The 13,862-nt window shown below is 50.5% G+C and overlaps 1 protein-coding gene and 1 non-coding gene across 2 annotated transcripts; both read left to right on the plus strand.

Annotated features, from left to right (window-relative positions):
• Positions 1-6,815: 6,815 nt before the first annotated feature.
• LOC6602284 (chondroadherin-like protein) lies at positions 6,816-10,265 on the plus strand. The gene is given in 1 exon segment (XM_026992677.1): positions 6,816-10,265. A coding segment is annotated over 1 exon segment (2,490 nt). The 5' UTR covers positions 6,816-7,104; the 3' UTR covers positions 9,595-10,265.
• Positions 10,266-11,403: 1,138 nt separating this feature from the next.
• On the plus strand, positions 11,404-11,485 carry Trnal-aag. The gene has a single exon. It is a non-coding gene; the product is annotated as a tRNA-Leu (tRNA).
• Positions 11,486-13,862: the final 2,377 nt, after the last annotated feature.

Raw genomic sequence — 13,862 nt, forward strand, 5'->3', positions numbered from 1 at the left:
CCTCGTCCTTCTGCCTGGCATACAGGAAAATCCCCATCCCGTCCGCCCCAAGACCGTTTTCATTTAGCGCTCTCTTTACCTTTTTACTATTTAATGCTTAATTTAAATACAAATCCGATCTGTTTGCTGACTCTTGCCGATAAGAGCGGGGAAATGATGGCCAAAGTTGGCAAACTTTTCCCCCACCCAAAAGGCAAAATCGTAGCAAGCCGAAGGCACAAAAAAAAAAGCAGAAAGAAAAAATCATTTGTGCCCGGGCCAATGGCAATTTAATTTGCTTTGGCTTAGAGCTGAGCAAACTTTTGCCTCACTTGAAACGGAAACGGTTGGCCTCAAGCATCTCTTAAAGATGTAGGTCCAAGGACCGGCACAGGGGTCCACGAGAAGGATTGATCCGATACGAGTTCTTAAAGCTGTTACCTCTTGCCATTCTTGCCATTCTTCCCATTGCTGCCCGTTAAGGCCTTAATCCATAACATATAAGCTTCCTCTTCCACTTAGGGTCATCATCCTGCCAGCCAGGACTCCTCCACAGTCCCGCCATTCGCATTCTCTATTCATAGAATTTATGTCTCAACTTGCTAAGCCGTGTTTGTAGTAGAATTTCCACTATCGCGCCTTAATTTTAAAGCCCTCGACACTAAATGCTCCACACACAAAATCCCCCTACCCCCCCCCTTTCCGTCGTCAGCTCCTCGCAGATTTCGTGGAGAGTTTATGTTCGACATGCACTGCTACGGGCGCCATATGCGCGTTTATCAAAAAAGAAAATCCCCACTAGCTCTCGGCCCCACCTCCGCTCGAATAAGTCCAGTATATATATGGGTTAGTTTTCCGTTTGCCATATAAATTTGTTTAAGACATATAGCAAGGATCAATAGCTCGGGATTTATTGTCTGCCACATATAACTTTGTCTTGGGCTTTAAACTTCCAGACACACGGAAGTGCAGGGTGCCGGGTGCCGGGTGCCGGGTGCCGGGTGCCGTGTGCCGGAGAGGAGATTCCTAGATGGCAAGGTCGATGGGCGAAACTTTTTTACCTACTTTTGGCTGTCGCCGCTGCTGGGGTCTGGGGTCTGGGGCTTAGGCAGGGAGCCAAGCCCCACAAAAAAAGAAGAAAATTATGGCTAAAATGGCGACGTCGTCTGGGGCCTCCACTACGACATCGGCTTGCGGTCGTTTATATGTAAAATATTTGGTTTACTTTATGACTGCTTTGGGTATTACTCTTTACTTTCTTGCCAATGCCAATTCTCGCTCTATCGCCCTCTCTCTCTCTCTCTCTCTCACTCTGTCTCTCTTCCTTGTTCAAGTTTTTGGCAAGGCAGTAAAACCAAAAAAAAAAAAAAAGAGCAAAAGAAGGAGCCAAAATACCGAGTACGGTGCTAGGAATTATGCCATAAAAGCCATGGTCGTAGTTCCAACTTTTGCCAAAATTCTTGGCTTGTCGTCGACATCATCCACCTTCTCCATTTCCTCATATTTCTCTCCCCCCTCCAGCCTCCTCCAGCCTCCTTCTCCCGTACGCTCCTCATGGTCGTCATCGTCGTTGTCGCCGTCTCCTAGTCTCAATGTTCAAGGGACCCATAAAATACTTTTTGAATCCAAAGCCGCGCGCCATTGTTGTTGTTGGTTTTTGTGGGTCCTTTGGTGCGGGGGAGAGAAAGACAGAGAGATTACCGCTGAGGGAGCTTTCCTCGTTGAACCAGAACAGGACCAACAAATGAGCCAGCTCACTGGGAGGCCTCTTTAAGTGCTCATTTTGGAGCTGTTGAACTTTTGCAAAAGGGGAGCAAAGTCCTGCCAGCTAAAGGTTTACCAAAAATTACAGATTGTCAAAAACATTCTATGATTCTGAAGCTATACTCCTACTGAAAAGCAGACTTGATGTTCTGCTTGGTTCTTAATTATAAATTTATGGGTAAAACCTAAAATACAGTTTCCAAGGAGATTCTTCCCATATCGGGGTCACCAAATAACAAAGAACTTCCTACTGAAAAGCTCATTTGATGTTCTGCTTGGTTCTTACTGAGAAATTCATAGGTATAACCTAAAATAGAGTTCCTAAAGTGATTCTTCTTATGTCAGGGTCACCAAATATCAAACAACTTCCTACTGAACAGAAAACTTGATGTTCTTCTTAGTTCTCGATTAGAAATTCGTAGGCATAACCTAAGGGGCGAAAATATAGCCTAAAGGAGAGTTTTTAAAGATATTTACCCATGTCGGGGTCACCAAATATCAAACAATTAATGTCCTGCTAGTTCTTCATTAGAAAGAACGGACTCTACTGCGTGGATCCCCTTGAAAATTGCCCTCTTTCCATGATTACAATCTCCATTCCTCCCGTCTCCGTCGCCGTCTCCGTCTCTGTCTCTCTTTTCTTTTGGCCAGCTCGTTCGGTGGTTAATAAACACAAATCAACTGCCAGTGAAACTCCGTTCAATTCGTGTACTCCGAAATCCAGATCCCCAGCTCAATTCAATTGGAGGGAAACTTTTGCCCGCGATTACCATTACTGCAAAATTGGAAGTAACATGTGTGGCGACGCGCAATTGCCAAGCGGCCCCCGGCGGCCACTCTGCAGCAGAGCACTCCACTCCACTCCCCTCCACTCCCTTCCATTCCATTCCATTCCGATATATGCCCCACCTAAGCACCACCCATTCGGTGGCACCCATTCCATTCCGTCCACAATCCATTGTTTCGTTTTCTATTTCACAGACGAGTGGATGTTGCCACAGCGACTTTCACTCTGGCACACAGCCTTCAGCCTTCAGCCTCACGTCGCGAAACGCTGGTTGGGTGTTGGGTGGTTGGGTGGTTGGGTGGTTGGGTGGATGCCCCAAATACCGCTTCCAATTTGGTGGAGTCTATGCGTGAGCTTGCATTTCTTTGTTTTGGTCTCTTTCTGATGGCAAATATTTGGTCTGCCTCGAGTTGAGCAGGAATAAAAAGTATCTACCAGATGCACAGACTCAAAGACTCGAAGTCGTAGCTAAAAACTGAAGCTGTAAACTGTGCAAATAGTGCAAATACGGGGGAGGATATCAACGGAAGAGCCGGAGGTTTCGTGGTACATGTCTCGAGCGGAAACTGTGCCAAAAGACGTATGGCACAAAGCAGGATAAATTTGCCAAGTTTATCATAGCCAGAGGATGGGGCGGGGGGGGGGAGTCGGAGATTGGAGAGTGGGGTGCCAGAGCTTTGGCTGTTGGCAAAACATGAGCCAAGGCATTGAGCATAAAATATTGTCGGCGATATTTTAACGCGCGCTCAAGCGAAATTGTCATATAAATAACATCATGGGGAAGGGGTTGGGGGTCTCCTTTTGGGGGGTTTCGGGTTTAAGGTTCTTGGCGCTGCTCGTCCGTGGGAATATTGGCCGGGCTGCTTTGAAATATTAAACATTTTTAGGGCACCGAAAGGCAAACAAGGCACAAGTTGAAGTTTATTGCTGACATTTGATGGCTGGCTGACTGGCTGACTGGCTGACTGGCGGTACACAAGTTGGGCAAAAGTTGCGAAATTGGAGCAGCGGCGGCTGCGAAACCTGGCAACCATTATCCACCAGCAAATTTTTATACATTCCTTCAATGCTATTTTTAAAAGCGCCAAACTTTTTGCCCCACAAATAGATAAAAGGAAGCTGCCACGAAAACGTTGCCATCCCTGCCGTCGCTTTTGGGCACAACTGTACAGGCTCTGCCGCCCCCACCGCCCCTCTCAAAATGGGCTATAAAAGCCATTAAATCAAAAGAAACTTGCATTTATTTAGCAATTTCCACCAAACTGCAACCAGAAAAAGTTGTGGCAAAAAGTGTTTCTTGTTTTTGTTTTTTTTTGACTACAAAAAAGAAAAGCAACAATATAGATGGGTGTGAAAAGGGTTGTGGCAGAGGGGAGGGGACGGAAGTCATAGAAAAAGCCAAAGCCAAAGCAAAACCAAAACTGAAGGGAACCCAAAATCCAACACAAGACGGAACCGGAGTGCGCCCACCAGACAGATATAATAAAAAGAGGTTTTCCACCACCCCCCCGCCACCCACACGGCTCTGCCAGTGTCCGTTGCGCCCCACCCTCTTGGTGTAACCAATTTTTGGGGCCATGGCCGCAAAGGCTGCACAGTCACAGTCACAGTCGCAGTCGCAGTCACAGTTCGAGCTCAACTGACAGCCAAACATTTATAACAATGGCTAAAAAGAGGGTCTAAAGGGGTTTGGGGGGGGGCGTGGTGCGGACTCGGACACGGACCCGGCCACGGATACGGACGGAACTAATAAATGAGTTTCAGCAACAGCAGCAAAACCAAATAAAAATGTCCCCCACTGCCCCCCTCCCCAAAAAAAAAGCGAAAATAAAATCTCGACGGGAGACTATAAAATATTTAGAGCATACTTTCGGTGGAGGGGGGAGGGACAGACAATATCCTGGCTGCAGGAGCGGCTAAAAGGTGGGGCACGGTGCAGTGTGTGGGTGACAATTTAAATAGCTGCAACTAAAAGGAAATAACCCAAATACCATTGAACGGTGTAATGGGAATAGTTAAAAACTGAATGAAAAGTGGCAGGAGGAGCGAGTGGGCGGGAGAAGAGAGAGGGCGGGAGGAGCGGGTGGGTGGGAGAAGCGAGTGGGCAGGAGAAGCGAGTGGCTGTAGAGGCGAGTGGGCAGGAGGAGCGAGTGGGTAGGAGGAGCGAGTGGGCGCGAGAAGAGAGAGGGCGGGAGAAGCGAGTGGCAGGTTCTCGTGCCCGAGAGGTAGGAGAAGCGACTAGCTGGAATGAGGAGCGAGTGAAGGAAAGAAGAATGACGAGTGCAGACAAAGAAGAAAGTTAGCGAGTGAGGCAGGCGATGGAAGCGAGTGAGGCAGGAGACGGAAGCGAGTGAGGCAGGCGATGGGAGCGAGTGAGGCAGGAGATGGAAGCGAGTGAGGCAGGAGATGGGAGCGAGTGAGGCAGGAGATGGGAGCGAGTGAGGCAGGAGATAGAAGCGAGTGAGGCAGGAGATGGGAGCGAGTGAGGCAGGAGATGGAAGCGAGTGAGGCAGGAGATGGGAGCGAGTGAGGCAGGAGATGGGAGCGAGTGAGGCAGGAGATAGAAGCGAGTGAGGAAGGAGATGGGAGCGAGTGAGGCAGGCGATGGTAAGTGCCAAAGAAGCGAATTAGTGCAGGAAAACAAAGAATAATCCAGAGAATATTCGAATTTGTTTGAACTCTTGAGGGACTCGTAGGTACGAGTGTATCAAAAATAATAATCCAAATAAAGTACGAAATCGCGAATGTTGGGGCATAAAAGACCATCAATCTTCATGGCAGATGTTCCGAATAGGTCCCAGGGTTTAGGGAATAAAACATGGCATAGAGGATACCATCTCAAGCCGAAGGCATACACTCGTACGAGTATATGGCCCCCTCTGCCGAGGGGAGGCAACCAGCCACAGGTCGTGGGGCACACAGCTCAGCGAGAGGCAGGGGCAGGCCTGTGGCACTGCGTTGGCCATTTAACAGGATTTTAGCAATTTAAATTTGATTTTTCTCCCCCGCCATCCAGCCATCCAGCCATCCAGCGATCGCTCCCTTCTCCGTGTGCATTCCAAGCAGCTGTGCTCCGGAAAAACTTCACAATTTTCTGTTTTTATTTCCCTGAAATTGTTGTCAGTTGTTTGTTCTCCGGGAAAAGTCAGTCGGTTGGCGGCGGTCCTCTCCTGCCGTTCCCTTCAACAAGTTGCTTTATGGCATATGCATGATAATGATGAGGAGTCCTGGCTCTGGCTCTGCTCCTGGGTCCTGGGACCCTCCTCGAATGCCATTTTTTTCGTGTGTGTGTTCTTCATATGATGCTCCCGGGTGTTTATGTGTTATTTACATAATAAAAAGCGAGAGTTAAGAGAGATGAGCGGCATCCCACCACTCCACCAGCCCACCATCCCATCGCTGAAGTATGACCCACATCTATGATTATTTTCATAGCGCCTTGGGGGCCGGCGCCACGCCTACGCTGCGTAAAGTTTGAAAATACAACAACAACAAAAACAACAAAAAAGAGGAGCAAGAAAGGGGGGAAAGGGGGGAAAGCTGCCTTTGTGGAAAAAGCAAATTTTGCCTTTGTTTTATTTATTTTATGGCCCCCGTTTGGGGACCCAGTGCCGATATCCTTTCTCCTCCTTGAACTTCCCGCAGTTGCTGCTAAATTAAGTTTTGTTTGCCCCGTAGTCCCCAGGATCCGTCCCGGGATCCCAGCCTCCCAGCCTCCCAGCCACCCCGACCTCGGAGCTGATAAATGTCCCCAAAGCAAACAAAATGCAAGTTGTTTTTTAAGTTTCGGCCCCAAACTATGCTGCGGCATATCGTTTGGCCTTTTGGGGGGGCGGGCAGAGAGGGCTGGGGGACTTGGGGTTTTGACTTTGGGGACTTGTCAGTTGACACAAAGGGTTGGCCCGGTCTGGGGCCATTGTCGTCTGACACGTGTACGAGGGGTATGTGTGTGTGTGTGTGTGTGTGTGTGTGTGTGTGTGTGCTGTTGAGGGGTTGGAGGTCCTTCAAAGGAGGAGAGCCCGCAGAGAGCGGGTCAAAGGACGGCCTAATGTCAGAGCCGTGGCCATTTAAATTGTCTTCATTTGTTTACTGTCCAACAAAGCAGCAGCAGCAGAAAAAAAAGAAGCGGAAAAGCGCAAAATAATCCACAAAACTACCGATTAACTCCAGCGGCAGCCACAGCCACAGCCCCAGCCCCAGTCGCAGTCCCAGTCGAAGCCAAGCCAAAAGCATTTTCGAACTCTAATGGAAAATCAATTTAAAGCCCCCCCTTCCCCCCCCCTTCTCCATTTCTATCGTTGCAGGCGAATGTCGGAGTCTAGAAACGAAAGCCATTGGCAAACTTGGCCAAAGCGTATTTAGCCTGGAATAAAAGCGGGCACAGCACAGCAGACGAGGAACCAGCAAAACCACCAATCACCAGAGCGATAGACAGACACAGACACAGAGACAGAGAGAGAGAGCAGAGCAGAGCAGACGGCCAGGAAGGAAGGAAGGGTAGGAAGGGTAGGAGGCAGACCCAAAGCCAGACCCAGACCCAGTCGAGGGAGGACTGAGAGACAGAGAGCCGTGTAATGAGCAGACGACGGTCGTCGTCGGCCAGGGCAATTACCATGTCGCCATCACCACCGTTGTCGCTGCCAGTTGCGGGCCTGGGACTGGGCCTAAGCCTGGTCCTGGTCCTGGGGCTGCTCCTGGCCTTGCTGCAGCCAACAAATGGCCTGGCAAATTGTCCAAATGGCTGTGAATGCGATGACGACACCCTGATGGTCAACTGCGGCGAGGGGCGGCTGGACGTGCTGCCGATAGCCCTGAATCCGGCCATCCAGCGGCTGGTCATCAAGAACAACAAGCTGAAGACCATCGACTCGTCGATGCAGTTCTACGCTCAGCTGACATTCCTCGATCTGTCCTTCAACGACATGGTGACCATACCAGAGCGCTCGTTCGCCTACCACGCCAAGCTCCAGGAGCTGCATCTCAACCACAACAAGATCGGCCAGGTCTCCAACAAGACCTTCACGGGCCTCTCCACCATCAGTGTCCTCAATCTGCGGGGCAACCTCATCGCCGAGCTCGAGTTTCGCACGTTTTCGCCGATGGTGCGGCTGGAGGAGCTGAATCTCGGCCAGAACCGCATCAGCCACATCGATCCGCACGCCCTCGATGGCCTCGTTAATCTGCGGGTGCTCTATCTGGACGATAACACCCTCACGACCGTGCCCTCGCAGCTGACATTCCAGGGGCTGCCCAGCCTGGCGGAGCTCTATCTGGGCACCAACTCCTTCATGACCATTCCCGGCGGCGCCTTCCAGGACCTCAAGGGTCTCACGCGCCTCGATCTGCGCGGCGCGGGACTCCACAACATCTCGGGGGAGGCCCTCAAGGGCCTGGAGGCGCTGCGCTACATGGATCTGTCGGACAATCGCCTGGCGGCCATACCGACGGCTGCCCTGCAGCGTCTGGGCCGTCTGGAGCAGCTCAGCATCGGCCAGAACGACTTCGAGGTGGTGGCCTCGGGCGCCTTCGCGGGACTCCGGGAGCTGCGGCAGCTGGAGCTGACGGGGGCCCAGCGACTGAGGCGCGTCGAGAGCGGGGCCTTCACGGCCAACACGAACCTGGAGCAACTGAATCTGTCCAGCAACAAGCAGCTGAGCGAGCTGCACGCCAACGCCCTGGGCGGCCTGCCCCACCTCAGCTCGGTGATCCTGAAGGAGAACCAGCTGAGCACCCTGGCCGAGGGCCTCATCCCCTGGGCCGATCTGCAGACGCTCGACCTCTCCGAGAACCCCTTCGTCTGCGACTGCCAGCTGATGTGGCTGCGGAACCTTCTGATCAGCAAGAACGCCAGCAGCCAGTACGCCCCGGTGGTGTGCGCCTACCCGGCCACCCTGCGCGACCTGCCCCTCGCCCAGCTCTCGGAGCCGCTGCTCGGCTGCACCCACGGGGCGGCCAACAAGCAGGCCATCATCGGGATCTTGGTGGTGGCCTGCGCGGCCCTGATCACGACCCTGGCCCTGGTGCTGTACACCTGCCGTCGCCGCATCCGCGAGATGCTCAAGGGCCACTCGGCCCTGGGCCGCAAGGAGCGCGAATACCAGAAGACCTTCTCCGACGAGGAGTACATGACGCGGCCGCCGCCCGGCTGCGGCGGAGTGCATCCGGCGGCCGCCTATCCCTGCAGCCAGTCGCAGTATATGGGCAGCCGGCCGATACCAGTGACCGAGCTATAGCTAGAAGCTCCACCCCCACCTCAGATGCGGGGTAGGGGTGGCATCGCCTGCACCACCACCACCACCACCAGCAGCAGCAGCGGGAGCACAGCGGCAACGCTGCAGCAGCTGCAAGTGCCCAGCCCCGTCGATCATGCCGCCGCCGCCTCCTCGTTCGCCCAGCTCAGCCACATCCACTACATGACCAACAACCAGACGATCGCCAGCCCGATGCCGAACCCCCAGATGCACCACTCGCAGCAGGACATGCGCCTGCTGGCCAATGGCGGGGGCAAGACCCTGAACGCCGCCTCCCTGCCCCGCCACCGGATGCAGGAGAGCACCCTCTCGCACTACAGCCAGCCCCTAGCCCTTGCCAACGGCATACGCCTCACCCAGGACCACTTCAACCACAACCACAGTCACGGCCTCGGCCATGGGCATGGGCATGGGCATGGGCATGGGCACGGCCACCCGCACAGCCTTGGCCACCCGCACAGCCACACCACCCACAATGGAGGGGGGGGCGCCAAGCCCTGCGATGCGATGGCCGAGCCGGGGTACATACACAACAATTCGCACTACTCTCTGCCCCTCGACCACGATCTGCCGCCCAGTCCCACGCCCACACCACCACCGCCGGCCCTGCCCCTGCGCAATGGGGTGGGCATGGCCCTCATCCATGGCAACACAACCGGACGGCGATCCTTCAACAGCAACAGCAACAGCAACAACAACAACGTGGCCACTCTGTCGAACAACAATCATCATGGAGGAGGCGGTGGAGGAGGCGGTGGAGGAGCAATCCTGGCATCCAGCAACAACAACGGCAGTCTGCGTCGCTATCACTGATATACGGGGAAGACGTGCGGCACCCTGGGTCGCACCATCAAGCCGAAACCGAGTCAGGACATTGAGCTGTACCATTTCTACAAGGGCTAGAGGACAGGACACAGCCAGGACACAGCCTGGAAGAGGTCTCTGCGGCGGATTTCGGGACGATTTTTGTGTGTGTTATTCTACCTACGATCCTTGGATCCATTCTATGATCTAATTTATCTAATTGTATATTCTTATGTTACGTGTATTCAGGCGCAAGCATTTTGTATAAATTAGGATTTAGTTGAGTGATTATTCGGGGCGGCAGTGGGAAAATCCCGTGGAAAATCCAGGTGTAAATACAGGAGAGCGCGCACGGTTTGGCATTCACTGGAAGACGGCAGGACCCCCTGCCAGCTCTCCCGAAAATGTCATTTCATTTGCATCCAGTGATCTTAACTATTAAGTTCTGCTTAAATTAAAAACAAAAAAAAAAACAACACTCTAAAATTCGTGTAAATAATTAGAAGCTTCTTTCGAAGAAAATTCAAGTAAATTTCACAAGAAACGAAAAATGCAATTTCACAAAAAATACTTACAATTAATTTACGCGCTTAAGCACCAGTCACTAAAACTATGTATGTATCTAGACTAAACTATCACCGTAAAAGTAATCGAAACGGCATTAAAGGATACGAAATGAAGCAGCTAAAAATATATGCAAAAAAAAAAAAAACAAAAGAAACAAAAATAAAACAAAATGGATATTTTTTTTTTGTAGTTAATAAACTCCGTAAAATATATAAAGATATGCTCTAAAGTAAACGACACAGAAGAAAAGATATAGCCACCACACTATGAAAAACTGTTCAATAACGTATCGTATCGTATTGTAGATCCTATGACGAATTCACAACAGAAACAGAATATGAATAATAAGCAATTTATGCGGAATAAATATTGAAAGTACATTTAAAAAACAAATAATAAAAAAAATATATATATATATATATATGAGAATTATGTGTGTAAATAAAAAACAAAATACATAGCTATGATCGAAGGAAAATTAAAAAAAAAAATACAAGAAGAAGAAAAACTGAAAGTTTTGTGTTGATTTTTGCTTGTGTTTATTATTGTTTTTGTGATTGAGGTCAGGTTTTGGGCAGCACTATTCGAACGACTGTACATAAAATACATGCATATATTTAACGATTTAATGGAACAAATTGCAAAACCAATACAAGGGAGTTTAAAAGTAACCTAAAAACAAAACAGAAACAGAAATGGAAACAGAAATGCTAGAGGAAGAGGAAAACTTACTTATTCAAACGTAAAATTCATATTCATATTTCATAACAAAGCAGCAGATCTTTCCATCTAGCAAAAACGAAGGAAAAATATATGTACATCTACTCGTATGAATAAATTAAAACAATTTGAAAATACAATTTAAGCAAATTACAAGGGACAACCACAGTTAAACAAGCGGCGCCCCCAGTAAGGGACAAATGCCGTATATAAACGAGTAAATCATAAAATACCTACAGTTAGGGAGACTTTTTTTTGTTGTTTGTTTTTTGTTTTTGAATTTCGTTGGCGAATAAATAACTAAATACTCGTAGCATAAAGTGCGAAACAAACCAAATATGTGGATCATCATCTAATCGTATCACTAAAAGGACAAAAAATAACACAAAAACACATACAAGGAAGTCTTTCTCTAAATTGTAAGCGAAAGAAGAAAAATTTCAACCATGTTCAAGAACTAGAAGATAAAATCAAATAAAGAACAAACTTAACAATACAATAAACCAACCATATTTCGTGGCAGGTGTGTGGGGTAGCGTGGCCGAGCGGTCTAAGGCGCTGGTTTAAGGCACCAGTCTCCTCGGAGGCGTGGGTTCGAATCCCACCGCTGCCAGATGAGTGGATTTTTTCTATTTTATGGCTTGTTCGGCAATCTGTTAACGATTCGAGAGCAGTACAGTTACAGTGGCGCTGGTGTCAAATGCAAATACCGAAAAACACTTTTCTATGGCAGTTTAGTTAATGGGGTGGTGGGGGGAGCGCGCAGCATCGTTGGCACTCATCTGCATAATTTAATTACATTTAACAATAACAAAAACACGTGCACAAACACACACACACACGCACAAGCAGGGCTCACATGTACGTGCAGCGTTTTGCGCTAATAAGCGACAGGGTCGTCCGCGGCACCCCCCCCCGCGCGCCACCCTTCAGCCTTGCATGCAAGTTGTCAAGCGATGCGCGATGCAATGCTTGCTACTCCCTCCCCGTACGAACAAAAATCTCAAGTGAGCCACTAGAACAGGTAGCGTGACACGCGTGCGAGCACGAGAGCCACAATATCGGGTGAGAGCGAGAGCTGGGCGGCGGCGTGCAGGAGGGAGTGGGTGGCACCCGTCACGCACTCACCGCTAGACAATGCCCAGTGGGGCGAGAGAGAGAGAGAGGGAGCTCGTTCTGGCATAAACAGTTACACATTTGCTTGCTCCGTTCCGTCGCTTCCTCTCTTGGGATGCCTTTAGCTGATGCTCCACTGCTGCTGCTCCACTGCTGCTGCTGCTGCTTCTCTTGTTGTTTTTGCATACTCGTATGCGACATTAGCGCACGCAAACAACGTGCACACAATTAGAAGAATTAACAGCAGTTAAGGCAGCAGCAACAGCAGCAACAGCAGCCAACAGCCAACAGCACAAACTTGTGGCAAGATGTGCTGCACTGGAGAAGAGTCCCATTCCATCCCTCCCGTTGCTGGCGGCTGTTGTTGTTGCTGCTGCTGCTGCTGCTGCTGCTGCTCTTGTACTTGTAATTTAGTTTCGAAACGAGTTGCCGCCGCTGCCCCCCACCCTGTGCCCTCTTTTGGCCAATCTTGGGTTGTTGTTGCCACAACTTATTGGCCACAACATGCCAACTTATTAGGCAAAAGCGCAAAAGTTATAAATTGTTTTACAAGGCGCACATTGTGTTGGCCATAAATATGAGTGGCGGCGGGGGGAGAGTGGCGTCTGGCGGGTGGCAGGCGACAGGAAGCCAATAAGTTGCTGCAACAAGATGCAACACATTTCGTGGTCTTAAGGTTAAGGTGGAATAATCGCCCAATTGCCAAAGGACACACATTCAGCTAATAGATAATACAGGGAAAAGACCCAAAGCGTAGGTGCCATCCTGTGATTTCCATTTGGAACTTATTTGTATGTGGTTAGGCTCTCGGATGAACGGCACAGATAGTTCAAATTTCGATAAGATTTATTTCAATGGAATCGAAATCTGTGGAGAGCGGTCAAGATCCCGAATTGCTTTGGCCATTGCATCCTCTGGCATTGCTGTCAGACGAAAGACACAACGAAATGACGAATGCCTTTCCTGTCCCATATAGAGCTCCTATCGGGAGCTTCGGGAGCATCGAGAGCCTCAGAAGCATCGAGAGCCTCAGAAGCATCGAGAGCCTCAGGAGCATCGAGAGCTTCGGGAGCATCGAGAGCCTCAGGAGCATCGAGAGCCTCAGGAGCATCGAGAGCTTCAGGAGCATCGAGAGCCTCAGGAGCATCGAGAGCCTCAGATGCATCGAGAGCTTCAGGAGCATCGAGAGCCTCAGGAGCATCGAGAGTCTCAGGAGCATCGAGAGCCTCAGGAGCATCGAGAGCCTCAGGAGCATCGAGAGCTTCGGGAGCATCGAGAGCCTCAGGAGCATCGAGAGCCTCAGGAGCATCGAGAGCTTCAGGAGCATCGAGAGCCTCAGGAGCATCGAGAGCCTCAGAAGCATCGAGAGCTTCAGGAGCATCGAGAGCCTCAGGAGCATCGAGAGTCTCAGGAGCATCGAGAGCCTCAGGAGCATCGAGAGCCTCAGGAGTAACGAGAGCCTCAGGAGCATCGAGAGCCTCAGGAGCATCGAGAGCCTCAGGAGCATCGAGAGCCTCAGGAGCATCGAGAGCTTCGGGAGCATCGGGAGCTTCAGGAGCATCGAGAGCCTTAGGAGCATCGAGAGCCTCAGAAGCATCGAGAGCCTCAGGAGCATCGAGAGCCTCAGGAGCATCGAGAGCCTCAGGAGCATCGAGAGCCTCAGGAGCATCGAGAGCCTCAGAAGCATCGAGAGGTTCAGGAGCATCGAGAGTCTCAGGAGCATCGAGAGCCTCAGGAGCATCGAGAGCTTCGAGAGTCGGGTTCGACGGATGTCATGTGGGAGAGACAGTGGCATCGGCGAGCGTTGAGTCCCACCCACAGTACGCAGAGAATCGAGGGATGTGGGGGGCCTCCAATGTGCACCTCACCAAAAG

This window comes from Drosophila persimilis, unplaced genomic scaffold, assembly GCF_003286085.1.
Source record: "Drosophila persimilis strain 14011-0111.01,24,50 unplaced genomic scaffold, DperRS2 tig00000780-arrow-arrow-pilon, whole genome shotgun sequence".
Classification (NCBI taxonomy): Eukaryota; Metazoa; Arthropoda; class Insecta; order Diptera; family Drosophilidae; genus Drosophila; species Drosophila persimilis.